Genomic DNA, 21272 nt, shown 5'->3' with positions numbered 1-21272 from the left:
GACCGGGGAGAGATGGCTGGGGAGCCCCGAGGGGAGGGCGGGGGTGTCTGCCCCAAATCGCCCCGTGCTCGGCAAAGCGCGTGCGTGTGCCCGGCTGCTGGGGGGGCAACCGCTTCGCCCGGCAGCGCTTCCCGCTGCCCTTTGCTGCCAGACCGGGGGCACGGGGGGAGGCAGCGAACCCCTCTGCCAGCAAACACAGCCCGGGCACAGGCCAACGGCGCAACGTGCAAGGATGTGGCGTGCGAGGGTGTGACGTGTGGGGGTGTGATGTGCGGGGGGTGTGACGTGGGGGGTGTGATGTGTGGGGGTGTGACGTGGGGGTGTGACGTGCGGGGGTGCAGCACGAGAAGGTCACTGGGTCTGCTGCCGGCAGGGCCGCTGTCTCCCTCCCTGGCTGCGGACTCCCCCCGGGAGGTGTTCTCCATGGCCAGAACATTTCGTGCTCCCTCGGGTGCTGCCCCCCCGACGCGGGGGTCTCTGCAGGGTGGGCACCCCGCGGAGCAGGGGATGCAGGATGGGTGCGGCAGCGGCGAGCGCACCTCCCCTGCAGATGGCAGTGATATTCTGTCTGCAGCAAACCCTTCGCTGTATTTCCCCAGAGTTTTTTTTCTTGCTAAGGGAAAAAAAACCCACAACCCTCCGTGCAGCCTCAAGAGCAAATTCACACCCGCTCTGCTTTGGCCCCAGCCTGCAGCCTGGAGGGAGCAGTGCCGTTGTGAGGCAAAATATTACATAGCCCATGCCCATATAAAAGCCTAGAAAACGTAAGCTAGGTGGGCATGGTTCAATTACATTTATTCCTTCTATTTATTTCTTGTTATATGGCCTTTTTAAAGGTAAATGAAGCCAATACAGTTTCTTGCAAGAGCCCTGCGTACATAACCAGCACGAATCCTGATTTATTGACCTGTTTGAGCTTAGAAGTGGGAAAAAGAAAAAGCGTAAGGAAAGAAAGGCAGTCCTGCACTAATGGTACGCTGAGCTCGTCACTGGAGACTTCAACTCAAAAGCCAAAGGTCTCGCCCCACCTTTTCCTTTAGTGACGCCTGACATGAAAAAGCTTAGAAATTAAACATCTGTTGGGCTTCGATTTCAGTGGCTTGCTCGCGCTGATAGAATCAGGCCCCTGAAAAGGCTTCCACGATACTACTCATCTTTCAGTAAGGGTGTGTAAAAGGTCCATGAAAAATTTACTCAGGCCAACTTAAACCTCCAGGACGCTTTGTCGCACAAGGGTCCAGCCTGACCAAGCAGTTGATATATTAAGAGTGTCCACAGGGAGCAGGTCACAGCTGAGACCTTACTATCGCGCTAAGGAAAAATAACCTGCCAGTCTGTGAAGCGTCACTTTGACAGACTCATAACCAGTGGCACAGAAAATACATAAATTCATCACTGGCACGTTCACGTTCTCTTACCTGCACGGTGCGGAGACGGTCCGGCCAAGCTGTCGCACTTTGCTGCTGTTGGGGTCCCCGTACGACACCCGAGCAGAGCGCTGTGCTGCTGGCTCCGGGTGTTGCAGGTGCCTGTGCTGGGAAGCCACTTCATAAATAAGCCCGGAAAGTTTGGGGAATGAACAGTAACGCTCCACGGCGCACACGGTAAGTAAAGGAGGCCCCATTTCCCAGGGGTGTTTTTCTTACGCTGGAAACCCTTTAATTTTAATTTGGGATGGGGAAAGTGTGCTGGTAGTTGCAGTGAGGCTGCAACGTGTGTTCTCCTTCCTGCACACGCTTCCCCGGGAGCACGTGGAAACTGAGTCCAGCTCCATCCCTTGCCGTGAGCACGTGTGCGGGCGCCGCCGCTGACTCACCTTCCCAGCCGGCTTCTCATTGCTCCTTCAGCGAGAGGCAGATTTTGGTACATAAAGGGCAGTGTTACAGCAAGTGGCTTCGGATGCTGTAGTAGTAGTTGATAAACCACTAGTACTAATTGATTAGCACTGATTACAATTAATAAAAATTAATTAGTACTGATTAGGGCAAACTTTGCAAGGAATCAGATGTGAGGAGGTCTGTTGTCATAAGTTTGGGTAGGACACACACATACTTCTGAATTTTTGATGGCTTTTGATGCCTCACATTCACCTGGTGTGAAATGTTAAGGCACGCGGGTTTGCGACAATTTCTGACATTGCAAAAAAATGTAAATTAAAGGCGGGGAGCACATAGCTGGCAAAAAAGTCATTGATAATTATCTGTCAAAACTAATACGACTCAAACTGGACTACTCCTTTGATTACCCCTAGGCTATCATTAAAGGCCTGCCACAAAATCACAGCATCCATCGCTGTTCTGCTCTGCAGGCACAGAGGCTGTAATATTTTCCCCCCGGGCACGCCGATGCTGCTACGCCGATGGCTCCCACCGAGGGCGGGAGGGCAGGTCGGCGCAGGCAGCCGCTGCGGCTTCGCTGAGGGACGTGTCCAAGAGCAGACGTCCCAACCCGCTCCAAACCTTCAGCAGTATTTCGGAATAGGCATTCCCGGTTGCTGCTCCCGGCTCAAGGTGGTGGAGGGACGGGGCTGCTCCCCGGGACCTTTGAGTCACTTTTCCTCTGCTTTTTCCTCGCAGCACTGCTGGAGGAGTGGGCTCGGGGCAGCGGTGGGCTCCCCACACCGGGCCAGCACCGGCCCGGCTGTCCCTCGCCCCCGCCGGAGGCAGAGCCAGGATACGTGCCAGTGCTGAGCCCAGAGGTCCGGGGAGCGAAGCCGCAGTTTCTTACTGCTGGTTCTGCTCTGCCTGGAGCCCAAGGCACAGCCAGAGGTGGAGCCCAGCCAAAACCAGCACAGCCTTAGAGCAGTGAGTGTCACCTAGAAATAGCTTCTTCAGCTCCGCACGCTCCCGTAGCTGTGTGTAAATGCTGCAGCTGGCCAAAGGTCTGTAACGCTTTTCGCGTGGTTCCTGACGAAAACAGGGCTGGCTGCCCCCCCATCCCCGGCCTGAGGGTCCCTCTCAGCCAACAGCGCCAGGCAGAGCTGGGCTCTCACAGACAGCTAATAGACTGCAATGCACAAATAGTCTTTTACTACTTGTATCATATCCGTGCGGTGGATAGAGATCGTTTTTATTTTATGCGCCTGCCTGCCTTTGCTCTGCTCTGCCTCCCTGCTCTCCCCCTTGATTTCAGCTGCAATGTCGGTCCTGCCGGCCACGGAGCGAAGAGATGCCTCTGTGCCGCAGCCACCTCCGAGCCTGGATGCAGCGGGTCCCTGTGCAGCGCAGCTCCCGCCAGCCTCTCCCTTCCCCGCGGCTTTTAGCTTAAGTGGTTCCTCCCAACCTCAGCGATTCTGCTGGGCCAGCAGTCTCGCCCTTCAGTTTAGCAGGAGCTCCAATCCTGTGCTGTGGCCTTCCCTTCCCCTTCCCTTCCCAAATAAAATAATCCAAGCCGCTCTGCAACGGGAGTCCACGGAGATGCATGCTGCCCGCAGGAGCAAGGTCCAGCCAGGCGCAGGCGGCGCGCGGGGCTCGGGCAGACGAGGACAGCGCTGGCTGGGAGCGCATCTGCCCTGCGAAGCTCCCGTAGCAGCAGCCCGGTTGAGCGTGGCCACCTGAGCAAGCCAGTGATGATGTGTTTAGAAAAGAATCTGATATGAAGCTGAAATGCAGCTTCTTAAATTGAGTAAATCACATTAAAAAAAAAAAAAGAAAACTTGTAAATCGCATATTTACACAATGGAGCACGCGAGCAAGCGAGTTCTCGTACGAAACCCAGATGTTCATTAGAAACATGAATTTTCGTTCCTTGCTGCTACCATGAAAAGTAAAACTGGGGGAAAAAAGTCAGCTGTGTCGAAGGGGTATAAAGGAGTGAGTTAAGTCTACAAAATCCAGGAAATTTCCCGTTAAGACTAAAAATCTGGGGTACTGTTGTAGCCTTTTAATTGGGACCCAAGATATAAATTAAAGCCAGAGTATCAGGTCAGGTGCTCAAGTCCTCAGCCCTCAGCTGTGGAATTTCCAGGTTAAGTTACTTAAATTTTCCTGTTGCTGAATAAAGCTAAAATCCTGTGTGCCATATATTTGCTCATCATAAAATGTTCTCTCCTCGCCAGTAACAGCTTCTTTGTTGGCGAAGCCTGTCTGGTTTATGAGCTTCCCAGCCTTTGTACAGCGTACTGGGAGTTAAGAACTTCCACATGGCGCTTGCTCTGAGGCTTTTGTGAATAAGCAAAGCAAAGCGCTTGCTCCATGTCCAACAAATGCATCAAATATGGTTTGAATTCTCTGTTTTTAAATGCAAAGGATAATATTGATTTTGTTAAGGTAAATGTCTTTAATTGTACGCTATATAAACTCAACTCTTACTGAGACATAATGGGCTCTGGGCTTTCCTCCAGCACAGCAGTACGAACATGTATCTTTTAGTGTCTCCAGTAGGGAAATGCAGAATTAAGATTTAGATGAACAAAAATGAAACGGAGTATGTCCCCAGCCTCTAAAAAGCATGTGCTGATGCAGACGGACATTTACACAGATGGCAACGAATGCCGCGTAAAGGCGAACACTCTGTGGCGTACCTGTCGATGTGTTCGGTGTTTTTATTGGGATGGTGCTGGTGGGAACAGAAAATTAAATGGGGGGAAACAGACACTAAAAGCAAGTGAAGAAGTTAATAAAATTGTCACTGTAGGAATGAATCTGCCATCTCATCTACAGAAACGGAACGGGATCTCGGTGCAAGGGGTACTGGGCACCTCCCTAACAAAGTACTCCCTCCTCTGAAATCCGTGGGCACGTCCCGCGGGTGAGGGTTTAGGGGGTGGTGAGGACAAGACAACCACTGAGCGGGTGACTCACCCGCTTGATGTTACTTTATCAGAGGTGACAAAGGAATTTAAGGATAAACCGAACACCATGCAGCAGGTAATATCCTTTCATTTATTGCTAAACTACCATAGTACAGGCAATATATAAAAATATTTTACAGGTAGCAAAAAATCATTACATTGGAGGTTAACAATGTTGTTGTAGGAATGTGAATGATATAAACCCCTTTCAATCCTTAAGGTTAGGCTTTTGAACAGTTTGATTAAAAAGACATCTGTTAGGATGGTTTGAGTGACAATTGCTCACTCGTGTATCTATTAACAAATGGTTTTACGTGAACATCCAGGGTAGGGCTTCAGCAAGGAGGCTTGGGCTTCGGGGCAGGAGGAGCGGGGTGTGTGTCACTTTGTAATTACACACTCACACATGCACACAAATCTCTAAGTCCCAATTAGGCGACCATTATTAAGCCCGAGCGGTACCTTGATTCTCCATTCCCAGGTCTCAGCACACTACGTGTGCATCCCTGACATGATGGCAGTTTAATTCTGGAATAACTGGTGATTCCAACCACACATCTGGGGATTTCTGGGCTATTGCAAACACATACATCTTCATTCATTTTTGTGACTCAGTCATTCTAAAACTTTCTACCCAATTTTGCCCTTTTATGAATTACTGAAAAGAAACCCAAAATACTAACTTTTCCCCAGATAAGCGCTCGTTTGCAGCCTACATGATCTTTTTTCAGTACCAGCACCTTCACTTGAAATTTATTGCAATGTGGGTCAGGTACCAATTTCTTAATTTTTTTGTACCCCAGGAACAATGAAAATGGCTAAACAAATCTTAAACAGACCACAGTAGATGAGATACTGACTGGTAGTTAAACAAATCGCTGGTAGGTAAACACAGTTATGAAGTAGCAGACGTTAAAAAAGACAGATGTCAATCTTATGTCAAACATTCAAAAAGGTGGATTATTCATTCTGAACTGAGATGAATAAAGAATTACAACTTTCCATGTGTGATGGCAGACAGACGCCTTACATTTACAGGTAAGAAATCACTGCAATGTAAACGATGAGGAAAACAGTTCATTTCTGGAGAATCTGCACTTTACTCAGTCTAAACCCAACATTGGCGTCTCTTCCCGTTGCACAGGAACACGTACTATAAATAACAAACATTCAGAATTGCAGATAAACTGGAACATCGGATGATTTTTAAGTGGTGCAAAATTTATGAAGATCTGAATCAATTTAAGATTTGAAATTAAGAGAGTCATTTCCTTGAATCCCATCTGGCAGATAACCATTCCCTATTAAGTAGCAATTTGGAAAGAAATGCAGGGGAAAAAGTCAGATTGAAATATTTAGCATATTTCTGAAGTGTTTAAAGCTGTCTTTGAAGTCTTTGGAAAATTTATCAAATACATCTTTTTTAGGACAGTAACAATTCAACAACAATTGCATAGAAAACTAATACACTCAGGAAATGAAAATTGATCCTTTATAAATACTATCCTTAATCCAAAAGGTGTTGCATATTTGGTCAGACAAAAAGCACAGACGCTTTTTTGTAAAGATATGGATTACAAAATATACTTTAAAAACATGCTAGCTATTTTGAGAACTGGTTTAGATATGTTATTAAGCAGCAGCATTTTATACAATAGAGAATAACATAGTGCTGGTTTTGGAAATATTCTACATTCAGAAGAGGCTGTATCCCTACAAGAAGAATGGAAGTGATACATATTTACATGGATACAAATAAAGCAAGTGCAAAACCCATGGCTCTTCTACATTCTTTCTACCAGTCAGAACACATACATTAGACACTTTCGTTCCATCGCTGCTGTTCAGGTCTTACATTTTGCTCATTCTCATGGAGAAAAACAAAAACGGGACTTCATATTTCATTGCAAGTATCTTCACGAGCAATTACTTTCCTGGCAAACTGTACTTCCAACACTCACAACTGACAAAAAAATTCTTCCTGATTATCTGTCCACTCCCATTCCACTCTCAGACTGTTTACATATCATGAAAGATGATTTTATTCTACATATTCATATATTTGATGCAGAAGTTTATCAAAGCTCATCCTGTATTTGCAGCCAAAGCTTGGATGGAAAAATGGAAGTTAAAAAAAAAAAAAGCGCGCACACACACAAATGAAAGAGATGAACTCTGAGTTCCAACGAGCCCCGTGTACTTCGAATGGTGTAACTTTGATGGAAAATGCATTAGAGTTGTTCACCCTGTAGACGATATATTTGGAGGCCTTTGGTACAATGGCAGGAAGGCACTGCGGTGAAACATTCAGATAACTGAGGAAAGACAGAATTTCCTCATGTGCAAATATGGCTATTTTCCAGATAAAGTGAGAACAAATTACTCACAAAATGGTATTAACTCTTCCAAGGTTCAGCTAACGCTTCTACAGAAAGAGAGCGAGTTGTATTAAGTAATGAAATACTGGAAAAACACTGCTCAGCAAGAACAGCAAATAATTTAGTACTGTATATTTTGAAGTTCTTCAGCCTAGCTATATAATTTTAATATATCAGTTTTCTTTATAAAAAGAGACATCAATGCGTAACGCTACGTCTGAGGATGCTCCTTTTCTCTGGAAATAAATATAAAGTTGGCTAAAGCTGTAGTATTTAACTAACAGTTGCGTGTAAAAGCGGATAGAGTAGCACAGCCTGACCTCACGTAGCTGTAAATAAACCCACTAAAATGTAGTCTATATTACATGTGCCTCATGAACCCTGGATCCAGTAGCTGGCTTCCCGTGCCGGTGGAGGTCTGGCTGCCGGGAGCCAACTACAGGATCGTGACCCAAGTTTGTAATGGAGGAGTGTGTGTGTGCGCATTCATGTATCATCATATGTATATAATATAGCCACATATATATGTATATATGGTTATATTATATAAATAGACATGTATATGGACCTACGCAAACACACGTACAGGTTAATATCTATGCATTAAAAATGAGGAAGAAATACAGCTAATGCAAGCACGAGTAAAGCACTTGTAGCACATTAAAGAAAAAATCCTCTCCCCCTCTCAAGTGCCCGAAGGAACACGTAAGAGCTGCGGAAATCTTAACCTTCAGCTAAAGAGCGTGTTTCCTGGGTGCATCCTGCAAAGTAGCTCCGATGGAGCATCGCAGCGGCTCAGGGGTTTGCCTGCACAGGCCCCTCTGAGCGCTGAAAAGCCTTTGCTACAAGTCCACGTTCTTCTGGTCTGCTATACACATTTATTCCTTATAGTAAAAAGGGGAGAAAGATGCTTAAACGCATGGGGAACAGTGGCCAAAAATAAAACAAATAAAAATCCAAATCCGTCCGCACCATGAAGATGCACACTGCGATGGCTCGTGGCAGTCGCTAGTGGGTTTGGTGTGCGGTTACCTGACTTCGAGATCTGACTTCATGTCCGTGCGGGGCACTGCTGAGAAGCACTTGCTGTGACAGTCACCAAATAGGAGCAATGCTTTTAGACTACATCAGTGCGCCTACAGATTTGAAAAGAAGTTCATGTTCTTCAATATTCTATTTAAAATCCAGCAAGAGAAAAGTTTCTGTCAGTTATTTGAGGATTTCTGGGGTTTTGTGTAGGGGGTTTTGGTTTGGTTTTTAAATTTCTCCTATGCTTTACAGGTTGGATAAGGGAAAATAGATGGTCAGTTTTGGTACTTCCAAGCGTGAATTCTGCGAAACCAGGAGACACGTTTGGTCTGTTCTTTCACTCGGCTGCAGCAAACACCTTCCGACAGGCAACTTTTGGCCTGAGGAATTTTTCAAAATTGTCCAAAACATTGGATGGCATTAAAAATCCACAATATATGTCAGATCCTGGCAAACCAGCAGTTTTAAAACAATCCAGAATAGCTTATTTGAGGCACGTGAGCCAGTCAAAGTACTGTGCAAGTGCTGTTTCATGATCAGTAATTCCCTGCACAGAGGTCATCGCAGCTAGTCCAAGCCTCAGTTTTGTTTCTGTACAAGTCAGTAATAAAAAGGCCATTTTTCCCCTCTGCAGGCACAGGCTGAGGCTTGGCTCTCGCGACATTCGTACTGATGCAACGCGTGGAGCTCACAATCTGAGCACCAGCGTGAGCCATCCTCAGCCAGCGACTGTGTGGTGCTGCTGCAGTGGGACACGGGACTCCTTTGGGGACAAAAGCTCTGAGTCTCACCAGGAGACTGACGCCTGCTGCCACTCGCCGTCGTACGCGAGTGCTGCCGGTGCGCGCTGGCAGGACTTCCAGGGGAAAAAGAAGCAAACTCCCCAGGCTGTGTTATTAATGCCAGTTTGGGATCTTTCTTGCAATATTGGGGAACTGATTATGCAGCTGCTCTGCTGGCCTGCTGTATCCACATGACCTAATTCCTGCTGTGAGCGTGTGGACACGTTGGTATTCAGCAAGGTTTGCTGTGAAACAGCTGAGAAAAGGATAGATTTGCTGTTTTCTAGAATAGAGCTCAGGCTCTGCACTCTCAAAAATATTCCTCCTTTACAAACCCAGAAGAGATTACTACGTATTTCCTACAATATTATGGCTATCTTTACTGTACATCGATTATCCGCTCATGATGCCTTTTTACCACACTGGGTAGCAATGACACACGAAAACATTATAAACTTGCTAGCTGTACAACTGCAGATGCAGCGGTTATCTCTTGTCATGATAAGCCTGTGTCAGTACAGTATATTCTAACACATGAAGCAAAACATAACAAACATTCTAACTGAGGTGGAAATTTAACCTTTCCAGAAATTGCTGGTAGCTTTGCAAAGCTAAAGAGACAAGGTGAGTATAAGTAAGTGTATATTTTTTCTGGAACGTACGGTTTCTGTAAGATGCAATTATTTTCCTCTGCAGCTTGTGTGGTTAAATGTTACAGCTGCTAAATGAGATAAGTTACGAGCCAATGGCAGGTTCTATATGAAAAAAAACAGCAACAATTTATTAGAGAGAAAATACCTAAGATGTGTTCATACACTGACTAAATATTAATAAGGATGAATCATAAAATCTTTGGATTTGCTGTGACTCCTATATATTAATCTCTGTTTTATCTGGGTTTATTTTACCTTGGGACAGGTGTAATGACTGCTGAATTGCTCTTTTCACTGGTTCTCTGTGAGCATCCTTCTCCTTCAAATTCCTATCCAGTCTGACAACAAAAATGAAGAAAACTCCTGGATTCAGCTGACATCAACTGTCTGAAATACTGATCACAGTGCTCAGAGTCAGAAAAAATGGCTTTTGATCCCAGGTCGGATAAAGGCCGAGCAAGCTTGGGTTGCCTCAGTTTCCCACAACAATACAATTTCTCAAAAGGGCTTTGAGACCTGGAGGGCAAGTCACTGTTAGTGAACTGCAAAATGTCGTCATTCTTTTATGGAATATATTACTCTTTCTTCCCCGGTTCCCACCCCACCCAAATAAGCGCTAATATATAACCTCCCTTGCTTTGTGCGGTGTCCAGGAGTGACATCTCACTTCTCCCTTATTACTAAGATAGATCGATACGTGGATAGATACTCTGCAGCAGGCTTGAAGAGTTTCCTCAGACAGATGCTGTGTTAGATGAGAACAATACGATCTTTGGACGAAAGGAAGGGTGTCCTTCTCGGTGTTTACAGAGAGAGGTGGCGAGTTGCTTAGTCAAGGCTGTCAGCTTGATGCCAATACATTGTTCCTTGCATTGAATTGGTGCCTTGAGATGAACAGTTAAGGAAGCAGGAGGTTGCAGGGGCATTGGAAGGATCTAAGAGGTCAGTTATGGAAGGATTTAGTAAAAGTTGTCTCACAAATCTCTTCTTCTATGTCTGATTTCTGGCAGGGAGTCCAGAAAATTCCTTCCTGATAATTTCGTTAACTGTGAAATAAAAGAGGAAGATGTGTCAGAGCACTTTCAAAATTACGAGAAGTAAAAGCAATCCTTGTGCAGTTTGCTGTTAGCCGAAAACGTCCCCTGTGTATTCATAACATAATTTTATTAAAACTTACAACTTTTAGCTTAATTACCCAGACTGCCTATTTTTGAAAGGCAAGGGGGAAGGAGCAGAGAGAGGGGCGTTACACTGCACTCAGCATGCTTCGAGTACCATAGAAACACAACTGACAAGCTGAACCATGTGTCCAGTACGTGCTACATCCCTTATGTACACACCACTTCCCTCTTTCAGAGACATTTCCTTCACCCGGGTTAAAAAAAAATAAATCTGTAAGTATCTGAGTATTTTAACATTTTCACTAGGCTGAAATAAGTATATTTTGAAAAGAGAAAGGCCAGATTTGGAGGAAGTATACTGGACAGTGCTGAAAACACAGCAATTGCAATTCAGGTGAAAAAGTGTTGGCTTTTTTGTGTTTTATTGTGGTGGGGTTTTTTTAATCTCACCGTAGACTCAACTTGCTCTACCATTTTTGTTTCAGTTCGTTTGTAGATTGTAGCATAAGCAAACTTCCATGCACCACTATGAGAGTCTAGGAGGATGGGACAGGCGTGTTAATAAAGCTCAAGAGAAGACACTGAAGAACTTTGGTCTCTGTTTAAAAACTCAGAACAGTATTACAAGTTTTATACAACAGCCATTCTCTCCTGTCTACCTTTCACACTTATTTGCCTAAAGCACCCTTTGGTACCTCCTGGAACAACAATTCTGTCTCTGGGCTGCACTTTTGTTAGGAGAGACCTAAACCATGAGCATTTTGGTGCAAAACTCCTGAACTGCCTGTTCTGGGGCTCCAGTTCACATGCATTCACCGGGGGGGTGCACGCTTCGCAAACTGCTTCTCTACTTTGACAAATTTGCTTAAAACAAAAAGACCAATTTTTCTAAGGTTTCAGACTCCAGATCTAAATGATTTCTCCCTGTTGACATTTAAGGGCTAAGACAAAGAGTAATTCAAACCAGAGAAGACCCTCGCCCAAGACTGATTAATCCTCAGGTATGCAGCTGCAAGGCTCCCCCCTATTTAAGACCCTTTATAACAAATATTTATGAAAAAATTTAATTAACATAGTATTTCACCACTTCCAACAATTTTAAAAAAATGGTGCCCTATCTCTTACTGTCTCTGGGAAGGGGAACACATGTATTAATTTTTAGTAGTTATGACTAGTAGTGTGAAAGCTCCCTCCGCTCTACATGCAATGGAATTTATTTCTGAGAAAGTAAACTCTATGTTTTACCAAAGCTCCACTTTCTACTGCACAGCAGTGCTGGGCTGTACCCCCAAGGACTACGCATGTGTTCACACGGAGCACAGCACAGGTGTGCGAGGGGAGGAGACGGCAGCCAGCCCTCTGCACATCCAGGCACAGTAAGTTCTCCTGAAGGGACCCGGAGCCTGTGCCACACCAGGCCGTTTCCATCCCTCCGTGCTCAAAAATCCCACCCTGAACAGCCCAGAGTTTAGCTCTTTCTAATTCCAGCCAGGAAATGCCTGGTTTCGACCAGACTGGTGCCTCTTGGAGACAACATGGCTGACAGCAGAACTGTCCTCTCCTCCTGCCCAACTTTCTACCCGCCACCATGACCTGCTGGCTTCTACCAGCCTTTTGGGTGAATTCTTGCAAATACAGCACATACGTGGGGTGTTCGGTGTGTTGCTGCTCTGCAGTGCAAGCAAGCAACCAGTGGGAGGTGAGGTTGGTCCACTTTCAGGCAAAAAGCCGCCTCCAGCTCGGCTAGAAGAGCTTCCTGTTTGCTCTACCCAGGAAATGAGAGGAGCAGGTCTTCAATGGAAATTTTTCACAGCCTCAGCTAAAAATAGCAGTGAGGTAAAAGAAGTGGGCACCCACTCTTACAGGGTCATTTCCTTTCTAAAAACAAGCGGGCTGAGACTGCAGGCCGATTTATTTATCGACACGTTTGTTTGAGCAGCCAGCGTACCAAAAATACCGTGTGCGAGTTTCGTTTCATTTAATACAGCCACCACTTGTGGAAATGTCGGAGCCAACAGCCATCTTCGTCTAGGAAGGGTTAAATACCAGGTGAAAAATGAGCAGATAATTAAACGGAGTTTACTAAGCCTACAGTCTTTTGAGGGGCCTGGGTTTGGTTCTGTTTCCCAGCCAGAGCTTTAGGTAAAGTGAAACGTGTTGTGCAGCACCAGCAGACCAGGAGCCCGGAGCCTGGCCAGTGCAGGGACCTCTGCTCGCCGGCTCCGGGCAGGTTGGATGGTGCGGTGAAGGGCTTACTCAGCTGCAAACTTCACTTTCCCTCCTGCGTGCTGCATGGGAGGTCAGCAGTGGGTTTTGTGGGCTGAGGTTATAGGGGGACTACAATCTGCAAAGAGCTAAAAAGTTGCAGGGGAACAGTAAGAAACATTAACCCCACAGACGGGCTGCGGGACCGCACTCGGCTGCAGCTGGGCTCTCACCGTGCGAGCTCCTACAGGTGGCAAATTGCATTTTTGTTGTAAGCATCTGAATGACAAGGGAGCTTCTTGCATAGGTGGCCCGAATGTCCTGTCATCACCCCGAATTTCACCTAAATCCACGTGGTGAGGGCAGTGAGGTGCAGTTTAGGCTGGGCAACACTAGTCTGGGTGCTTTATGGGAAGGACGTGCAAGTCAATGATTGTCCCAGCACAAAAAGTACTAATCTGCAACCAAAGCCTCTAAATCTAACGAATATATATGGATCCCAAGGTAAGTATCTGTCTCCCAGCTTGGAGTCACTTCCAGACCGAGTCTAGTGAAATCACACATCTTTGGTGATCTGCTCCAGCTCCGGGAGCACAGGGATCCAGACCCAGGTGTAATCTCAGTGACTTGGGTTTCAATAGTAGGTTGAACAAAACCAGCAAACTGAGACATATCTAAACTTCAGAGGAAGCTGAGATCATGAGCTGAACTTGCTATTCTGAATTCACATCTGTCTTTTTCTGGTAGCATGGTTAAAATGTATCTCAAGTATCGGTTCTCATTATTTGCTCATTTCTAGCCGAGAGGAAATGAAGATAATGTGATTAATAAATAAAATATTGTTATTTAAGGTGTCTGGCATATGGCAACTCTGGAGCACCCTGCTATTGATCCATTTAATGAGAAAGAACTGATTAAATGGGGCCATGAGGACATATGCAAAGATAATGAAAGATTAAATCATAAAAAAAAGATATTGAAATTACAGCCGACGTCAGCCATCCAGACCAAGGAAATGCCCAGTTAGGCCTGAATCCCTTCAGCATACACTATCAGATACTGCTGTTGTACAAGTATTGCGACAGCCCCGCTGCTTGGAGATCCCCAAGTCGGCTGGATGCGAGGGGCTGGCTGAAATCATGGGAGAACGTCCGTGTTCTTCTGATCACCCAGCTTTGACGGGTTAGAGTCAGTCTCTCAGGCTCCAGTCTTCAAAGACACTTAAGACTCTAATTCACATCCTCTCAGATAGAAATCTGGAGTGTATTCACTTGCGGGATGATAGTGGGTTGTATTAAATACCGAGCTTCAACTAGTAGTCCAGAGACAGAAAACAGTCTCCGATTTCAGCTGGCAATGAGTCAGGCTCCTTGTAATTGATTATCTACACGCACACACGCTCATATGCATGCGTGCGCACACACTCACACACGCATTGGAATAACCACTTTACTAGCGTTATTCCCTGTGCATGCCTGGAGTCACGCCGACGAAGGCGATGCTGTCCCCACGCCGTGCCCGTGGCTGGGCTCTTGTGCCCGGGGGGGTCCTGGAGGAGCGAGGGGCTCACCAGAGGAGGCGAAGCCCAGCTCCAGCGCGCTCCTCCCTGCACCGGGCAGGCATCCTGCACATTCCACGTTTGCTCCGCTGCCGCGGCCAAGAGGCGTTTTTACATGCAAAGCAAACAGAAGGCACGCAGGGAGGAACTAATGGCTTAACAGGGGCTGGGGAGGAAAGCTGAATCCTGAATTTTTAGTGTGCCCTCAAATCGTGACCAGGCAAACCACGGTCCTAACGCGGTTCTCACTGCTGCCCGGGAAGGACAGGATGCTTTAGCCCAGCATGCACAACCCCATCTCTCCTTCCCTGCCCACCAGGCCCCAGCTACTTCAGGACAGCTTTGTGGTACACAAGTGGGGAAGAAAAAGGATGAAAAAAAAAAAATGAAATTAAATTAAATAAGCTTTTAAACCCTCTAAGCCAAATAAAAAGGGGCATGACTTTTTAATTGAAAAAAAAAAAAAATAAAGGTTAAGAGAAACACACAGCTGGAGAAAAGGCAGAAAAATACCAATTACCTTTCTTTTTGATTGCTTGGATCAAAGATCACAGTCATTCTTTTTCATATAATGTTTTGTATCCAGCTAAGGTGTGTATCTATCAGCTCTGAAAAAGATTTGCAAAACCATTTTTGAGAAAAAAAGGTAACCTTTGACCTCTGTTGCAAGGCCAAATGTTGCAGTTTTCAGCTACTCTTTCATTTTGTGATTTAATTTATTAAAAGGACATTTCAGCATATACAATACATAAGGCAGAACTTAACCACTGACCTTTCTGTTTGCTCAGATCCAGCACTAGATTTTACTTTTTTCCCCTCTTTTCTCAACTGATATTATCTAAAAATAAGTATGCAAAAAATTTACACTCCTAAACTGATGACAAAACATGCGAAATGCTGATCATTTGATCTGAGACTTCAGAGGCACAGGAGGTCCATGCGTCTTGTAAGCCAGGTCAAAGACTAGTCACTGCCTTTTGCAAAGTGCAGTTATATTATCATCTTACTGGCCCACGCAAAACATGACACATTTATGCCAGATCACAAGTCAGTCCCTTTTAAATAAGAGATCTAACCACAGTGGCCGTGCAAATTAGACTTTGCTTTAATTGTAAAGAACAGGAAAGATATGCGCAAAGAAATTATGAAAGTTACAGTCTTTGCTTCAAACACAAATAAGGTGAAATTTTTTTCTCATAAAATGGCAATAGTTAAAATTCTGTTTCATATTTTTTCCTGCCTGATCTTTTGTAGATTTCTTTTGAATTCATCATGAAAACATTTGGCACTTCTGCAAAACCATGTGGAAATTTTAAAAAAAAAATTGCAATATTAAGGAGGAAAAAGTGCTTCTTAAAAACTAAGTTAGTTCTGAGTGCAAGATTCAGAAGTGTCTTTGCTGCTGGATTTCAGGTGACTATATATAGAAAAGAAATATTTTACTTGGCTCCCTAAGATCCTGCAGCCACGTATCGTACACTGGAACCTACCACTCAGTACACAGCCTATTTTATATTCTGCATCCTGGAAAATCAGCTTTTGCACATGCAAGCAGAGCAACTAATTGACTGGTAAATACAAACTTCCGTGTATCGGGCACAAGGAGCCCAAACCCAACAAACCGTGTTGGGGGAAAATACTGTGTGTGTGGGGGGGGAGTTGTTTTATAAATCAACAGCCATGACAGGCTTTTTTCTGGAAAATGGGGATATTTAACTACTGAGAGGTTCTTAGCTGTAAAGCTTTACTTTAATTACACATCAGAAAAAGGTTTTACCCCTTATTGAAATAATGCCAATAGATGCACCCTGCAACTTTTCTTCCTTGTCCTGCTTGTAATCCATGTAGTCTGTGTAAACCAGAAACCTCTTCAACATCACCCAGCCCAACAGCAATCAGGTCATCTCCATTAATTAAGCAAACTCTTGGAAGAAGTCACTGATCTCAAACTAAGTGGCAATTCAAGTCCCGTGATGCATTTTTGCTATAATAGTTTCAATAGACTCAAAACCCATCGGCATCTTTCCATGAATTTAACAACATAATATAGATATCTGATGGAAAACAGAATCTAAATAAAATGCATATTTTTGGCTAAAGCCTGTCCCAACTGAAATCAATAGCTAAACTCGTGATTCACAGGATCTGGATTTCACTCACGACATTTAAATATCCTTCCCTTGTATTTCAATATAGTTCCAGAGTGAGGTGCAAAACTAAAACGATTGGTATCTATGGCACTATCCTACCCAAAATCTTTAACAGGAAGCTTGGTGTGCCTGTAAGAAAAGAGCAGAAAATGAAGACAGCATTTCTGCCAAAAACAAATTTGGTGTCCTAAACGCACTATCCATCAAAACTATCAAGAAGGAAGTACTCAAAACACAAATCTGTCTGTGACACTACCCCAGAAATTGTAAGGACTTTCATTACTGTCAGTGGGCTTCCAGAAAAGATCAACAGCCTACTGCTACAAAACAACTGTGCTAAAGCTGTCGGGAGAAAGCGTAACCTCGTGGTTAAAGCAGAAGCTGGACAGTGGGACTCCAGAGCTCGGACCTCTGCTATAGCATCATCTTGCCATATGGCCCTGGCCAAGTCCAAAGTATCCCTGAAGGACCAGATTTATTACAGGTTTGCTTTGCTCTGACAAATGCAGAAAGACTGTGAAGGTCATGCTCAGGGAACTTAAATAATACATGTCTAGCTAACAGAAAAAAAGCCAGAAATTATGATGACAGCCTGCATAGAATAAGCCTATACTAAGTGTGTGGATGTAGTAGACAGCAATCATTTTCAAAAGTCCCTATGGGGATGTTTTAAAGTCCTTAGGTAGTTAAGATCCCCAACTACCAAAGGCATGAGGTGCTGACCTCACTTAGGCACTCTAAAAATTCCAATAGGCAACAATTTAAGTTACCAACCTAAAACCTTTAAACCCATAAATGTCAATGTTGGAGTGCTCAATACTTCTAAAAATTGGGTCCTAAGTATTCCAATTAGGAAATCAAGCCAACATAGGCAGCAGAGAGCACTTTGAAGAGAGTGACCTGTTCTGACTCCATGGTATGGCGTTCTCCAGGAGAATAAGGAGCATCCCTTGGCCCTGAGGATGCCTTGCCCTGGGAGGCACTGGGGTACCACTCGTGAGGAGCTCTGCTCTGACTGCGGGAAGGCTGGGACCGGTATCCGAGACAGTTGGTAGACAAGCAACCCTTTGTTTCTGTTTGTTCAGGCGTACTCCTCAGACAGAAGTTGTCACTCTGCAAACCGTTCCCCCTAGCCGAGGTCTCCCTGCTGATACGAAGCCAAGCGAGCAGTTACACGGGAAGGAAACCAGAGCAGCTTGCAGCAGTGGAGATAATCTGAAACCTGTGCCGCTCTCCCTGTGCTGCCTGCACTGCAGGGAGCTGTTGGGTGCTGTCCCATGTCGCCATGCTTCACTTCAGCTCGTTACACAAATGGTTACAATCTTGTAAATCAGTAATAAGTTGCACCTGAAGCTGAAAGTGATTAGTAAAAAATTATTATGCTTCCATGGCCAGAGGACTTTCACAGTTAATCAGTTAAGAGAAGAACTGGCTGTTAACTGGTTGTTTAATTCCCTGGAAGACCAGTTTATTAAGAGAGGGCTGAAATCTGAAGTGCAAACAATGTATGGGAGAATTATATTGCTTACAAATGACATACTGTCCTGGAGAAACAGGGGCCTAAAGTGAGCTGAATGGAGGAATCCTAAGGTGCCGTTTGTGGTGCTTTCAGTTATTTAATCCTTTTGATCCCTGTTTGAATCTACTGGAAATCAATGAGCTGAGTTTTCTAGGCTCTTTCTCCATGAACCAGGAAACTGTGGTTCTGCGATAGTTGCAGGACACGCGTGCAGACACGCACGAGCTTTCCAATCCCGGGCTGTTGACTGGAACAGCAAGAGAAGGAGCAATTTTTGCTCCAGAGTGTGATTTCCTGTTTGCTTGATAGATTTCAGTATTTAGTCATCTATTTTTTATCAGAAGAGTCTAAGATAGGCGCAAACCCTGCCTACGCATCAACCGGAGGAACAGTCCGCATCAGCTGGCAATCCGGCCAGCGCTCCTTCAGGCACCATGCCACGTCCTTCCCGGCTGCCCCGCCGGGCTCCAGCGTGTCCCGGCGGGAGGCCCTCGGAGATCATCTGCAGGCTCAGTCCCCCGGTGTGAAACACCCCAAATTTAGAGGAGTTGCATCCTAGTCACTGCAGGAGTATGACGGGAAGAGGCATCCTATCAAACTGGGGTGTTTCTTTAAGTCTCATTCTCAGCACCCGTTTTCTGCCCTGCCAACCTCGTTCACGGGTTACCTGGCAAAGGACTGGCTCTGGATATCAATGCTGACACTGTCGGGAACTCTATGAATGTGAAGGAAAACCTCTTGTATTATTAAAATTGCTAAGCCTATGATAAATATCCTGTTTATTTATTAGATAAACCCTTCAAGTCTGTTTCGTCACTACACGTAAGGCATAGAGGGACTGCAATGATAGCTTTGTGCAGTTCTTCTACGAGTGTCAGCAGCCACTCTGGGAAGCGTACCTTGAAAGTGGAAAACTAGATCAGCCTGGGTGTGATGAGGAACTCCAGGCCACCGTGGATTTGGTTTGTAGTAGCTTTCCATAACAAAGCCTTTTTTTGACTGACTTTCTTTCTGCTCACATATATTTAGATATGACTTTCATTCTGCAGTACTCTGGTGCCAGAGAGTTTTGGCTGAAATTGCAAGGGAAGGGACACGTGTTTGAGTCATGCAGTTGGCTCTCTCAAGTTGATAGTTAGCAAGTTACTGAGAAAAGATGAAGTTCATATTTAGTTTTAGTTAACATGCAATGAGACCAAGTAAAATACGCACACAATAAATACATATACAAAAACTTATACTAGAAGGGGATGGAGTTCATTTTCTTAAACCACATTAGTTGGCTAAACCAATACAGAAATATTAGGCTGATGGACTGAAGCTTAAGAAATCCAAGACAAGAGTCTTCATTTTGTCACTCCTAACTCTTGCTCTAACTCTGCGGCAGCTGCCGCTGCTGCGAAGCACCCGGGTGAACCGTGCTCGCATCTATTTTTGTGTGCGTGGTTTGGACCTCATGAATTTGCTACATAACTGCTGAGATAAGCAGTGTCATTTGGTATGAAGATGTATTTCTTTTAGATTAAAACCAGCAAAACCAAGGGAGGTTGGTGATGATTTTTTCCTACAGTAGCTCGCACCTCATGGTTTAAAAGCTAATGAAATTGGTAATAGATAACACAATGCCTCTAAAATAGTAACTGCTGGCAGGAAAAGCACACAAGCGATAGCACTATTTATTCACATGTCACTTTGCAGTTTCATCATTCTCCTAGACTTAACCTATTTACTAAGAGGCGATATGACTCATTCAGCAAAGTGTTTCAAAAACAGAGAAAAAAGAGAATGGATGGGAGAAAGCGATTTTCTACAGGAAATAATTGGGGGGTAGGAACCAAAGAACAGTTACGGCATGTTCAGGATTAGCTGAAAGTAACAAGAATAGGCAAAGCTGCTGCTTTTTTTACTTCTGTCACAAAGGAACTACCAGAACAAATATTTAATTGAGGGGAAACAAACCATTTAACAAATATTTAATTAAGGGGAAACAAACCATTATTACCCTTCCCTTTAGGCAGTTTTGCATGGGATGAACAGTCAATAATGTAATCTATTTTTTTCCCTTGAGCACTAGCGCTTATGTCTATTAATCCACAAAACTATTTACTGGCTCTAATTCTCTGGCATCTTATCTTCTGCTGTGTCTTAACTTTGCAAGCGTCCTCGCTGAAGGGCTTGTGGATTCTTGCAGAACTTGGGCCTCTCCAGCAAACCGGGTTTCCCTCTGAACATGTCTGAACCGAATTTTGAGCCTGGTTCTCTGGAGAAAACAGCCAGCAGAAAATCACTGTCCCAAGGTAACAGGGAAGAGGCACAAGTGGCCTACAACAATTTTGCCAGACAAGCCAAGCTCTCCTCTGGAACAGGCAGGCAAGTAACCTTCTGCTTGCAATTACTCTGCTTTCACAAACAACTTTGGAACAGCGAGCGCGAAGGCGGCATATGTTTCCTATGTGCCTCATTTTAAAGAGGATTATGGGCAGTAGGCACACGGTTTGTAGTGAAAAACACTGAGCATGGGAACACATGAAATCACTTTTGTGCACAGATTGTTTTTCTACCATGACTCTGCATCCTTCAGCAAATGAATGTCTGGGGCCAGATCCTTCCCTCTGCTCAGGCACTAATGGTGAGCGCTGGTTTAGGAGCCCTGCGATCAGGAATCGCCTCTGCAGGCGACGGGAAGCCACGGGCACCCCGGAGAGGTCTGCGGCTCTTGGCAAGGGGACTCAGGACAGCGCCTAACTTTGGGGCTGCAGTTGGGAGTCCCAAGTTAGCTGGAAAGAATCCAGACCATTAAATATTTAAGTGGCTATTGACAGAGTGTTACAATTCACGTGTAACGATGTCAAGGAGGTGCCACAAACAAGGTACTGCGTGTCTGCCCACATCCATCTGTTTGCTTTTATTTTGCACTTTGACTGTAAGTCCTCTGAGGCAGGAACTGGATTTTTTCCCTTTGGAGTTGACACAGTGTCTGCCACAATGGAGTTCTCATCCGTGCGGGGGTTTCTAACGTAAAATAACATAATAATAAAGATACTAAATGATACTATGGAGTATATGTATCAGAGACCATTATGAA

The 21272-nt window shown here is 44.9% G+C and overlaps 1 protein-coding gene across 8 annotated transcripts in view; it reads right to left on the bottom strand.

The window, feature by feature from the left end:
• Positions 1-4862: 4862 nt before the first annotated feature.
• NFATC2 (nuclear factor of activated T cells 2) overlaps positions 4863-21272 on the bottom strand; it is a 99216-nt gene continuing 82806 nt past the window's right edge. For 7 of the 8 annotated variants that reach the window (XM_075769099.1, XM_075769100.1, XM_075769102.1 and 4 more), the window contains exon 10: positions 4863-10680. In XM_075769099.1, the coding sequence (XP_075625214.1) occupies positions 10625-10680 (56 nt within the window). In that variant the 3' untranslated portion in view covers positions 4863-10624. Of the gene's footprint in view, positions 10681-15038; positions 15127-21272 lie in introns of all 8 variants that reach the window. The other variant, XM_075769098.1, reaches the window with a different exon arrangement.

The sequence above is a fragment of the Balearica regulorum genome, chromosome 16, assembly GCF_011004875.1.
Source record: "Balearica regulorum gibbericeps isolate bBalReg1 chromosome 16, bBalReg1.pri, whole genome shotgun sequence".
NCBI lineage: Eukaryota > Metazoa > Chordata > Aves > Gruiformes > Gruidae > Balearica > Balearica regulorum.
Note: the sequence above shows the minus strand (reverse complement) of the source record. Positions and strands in the feature narration are given on the sequence as shown.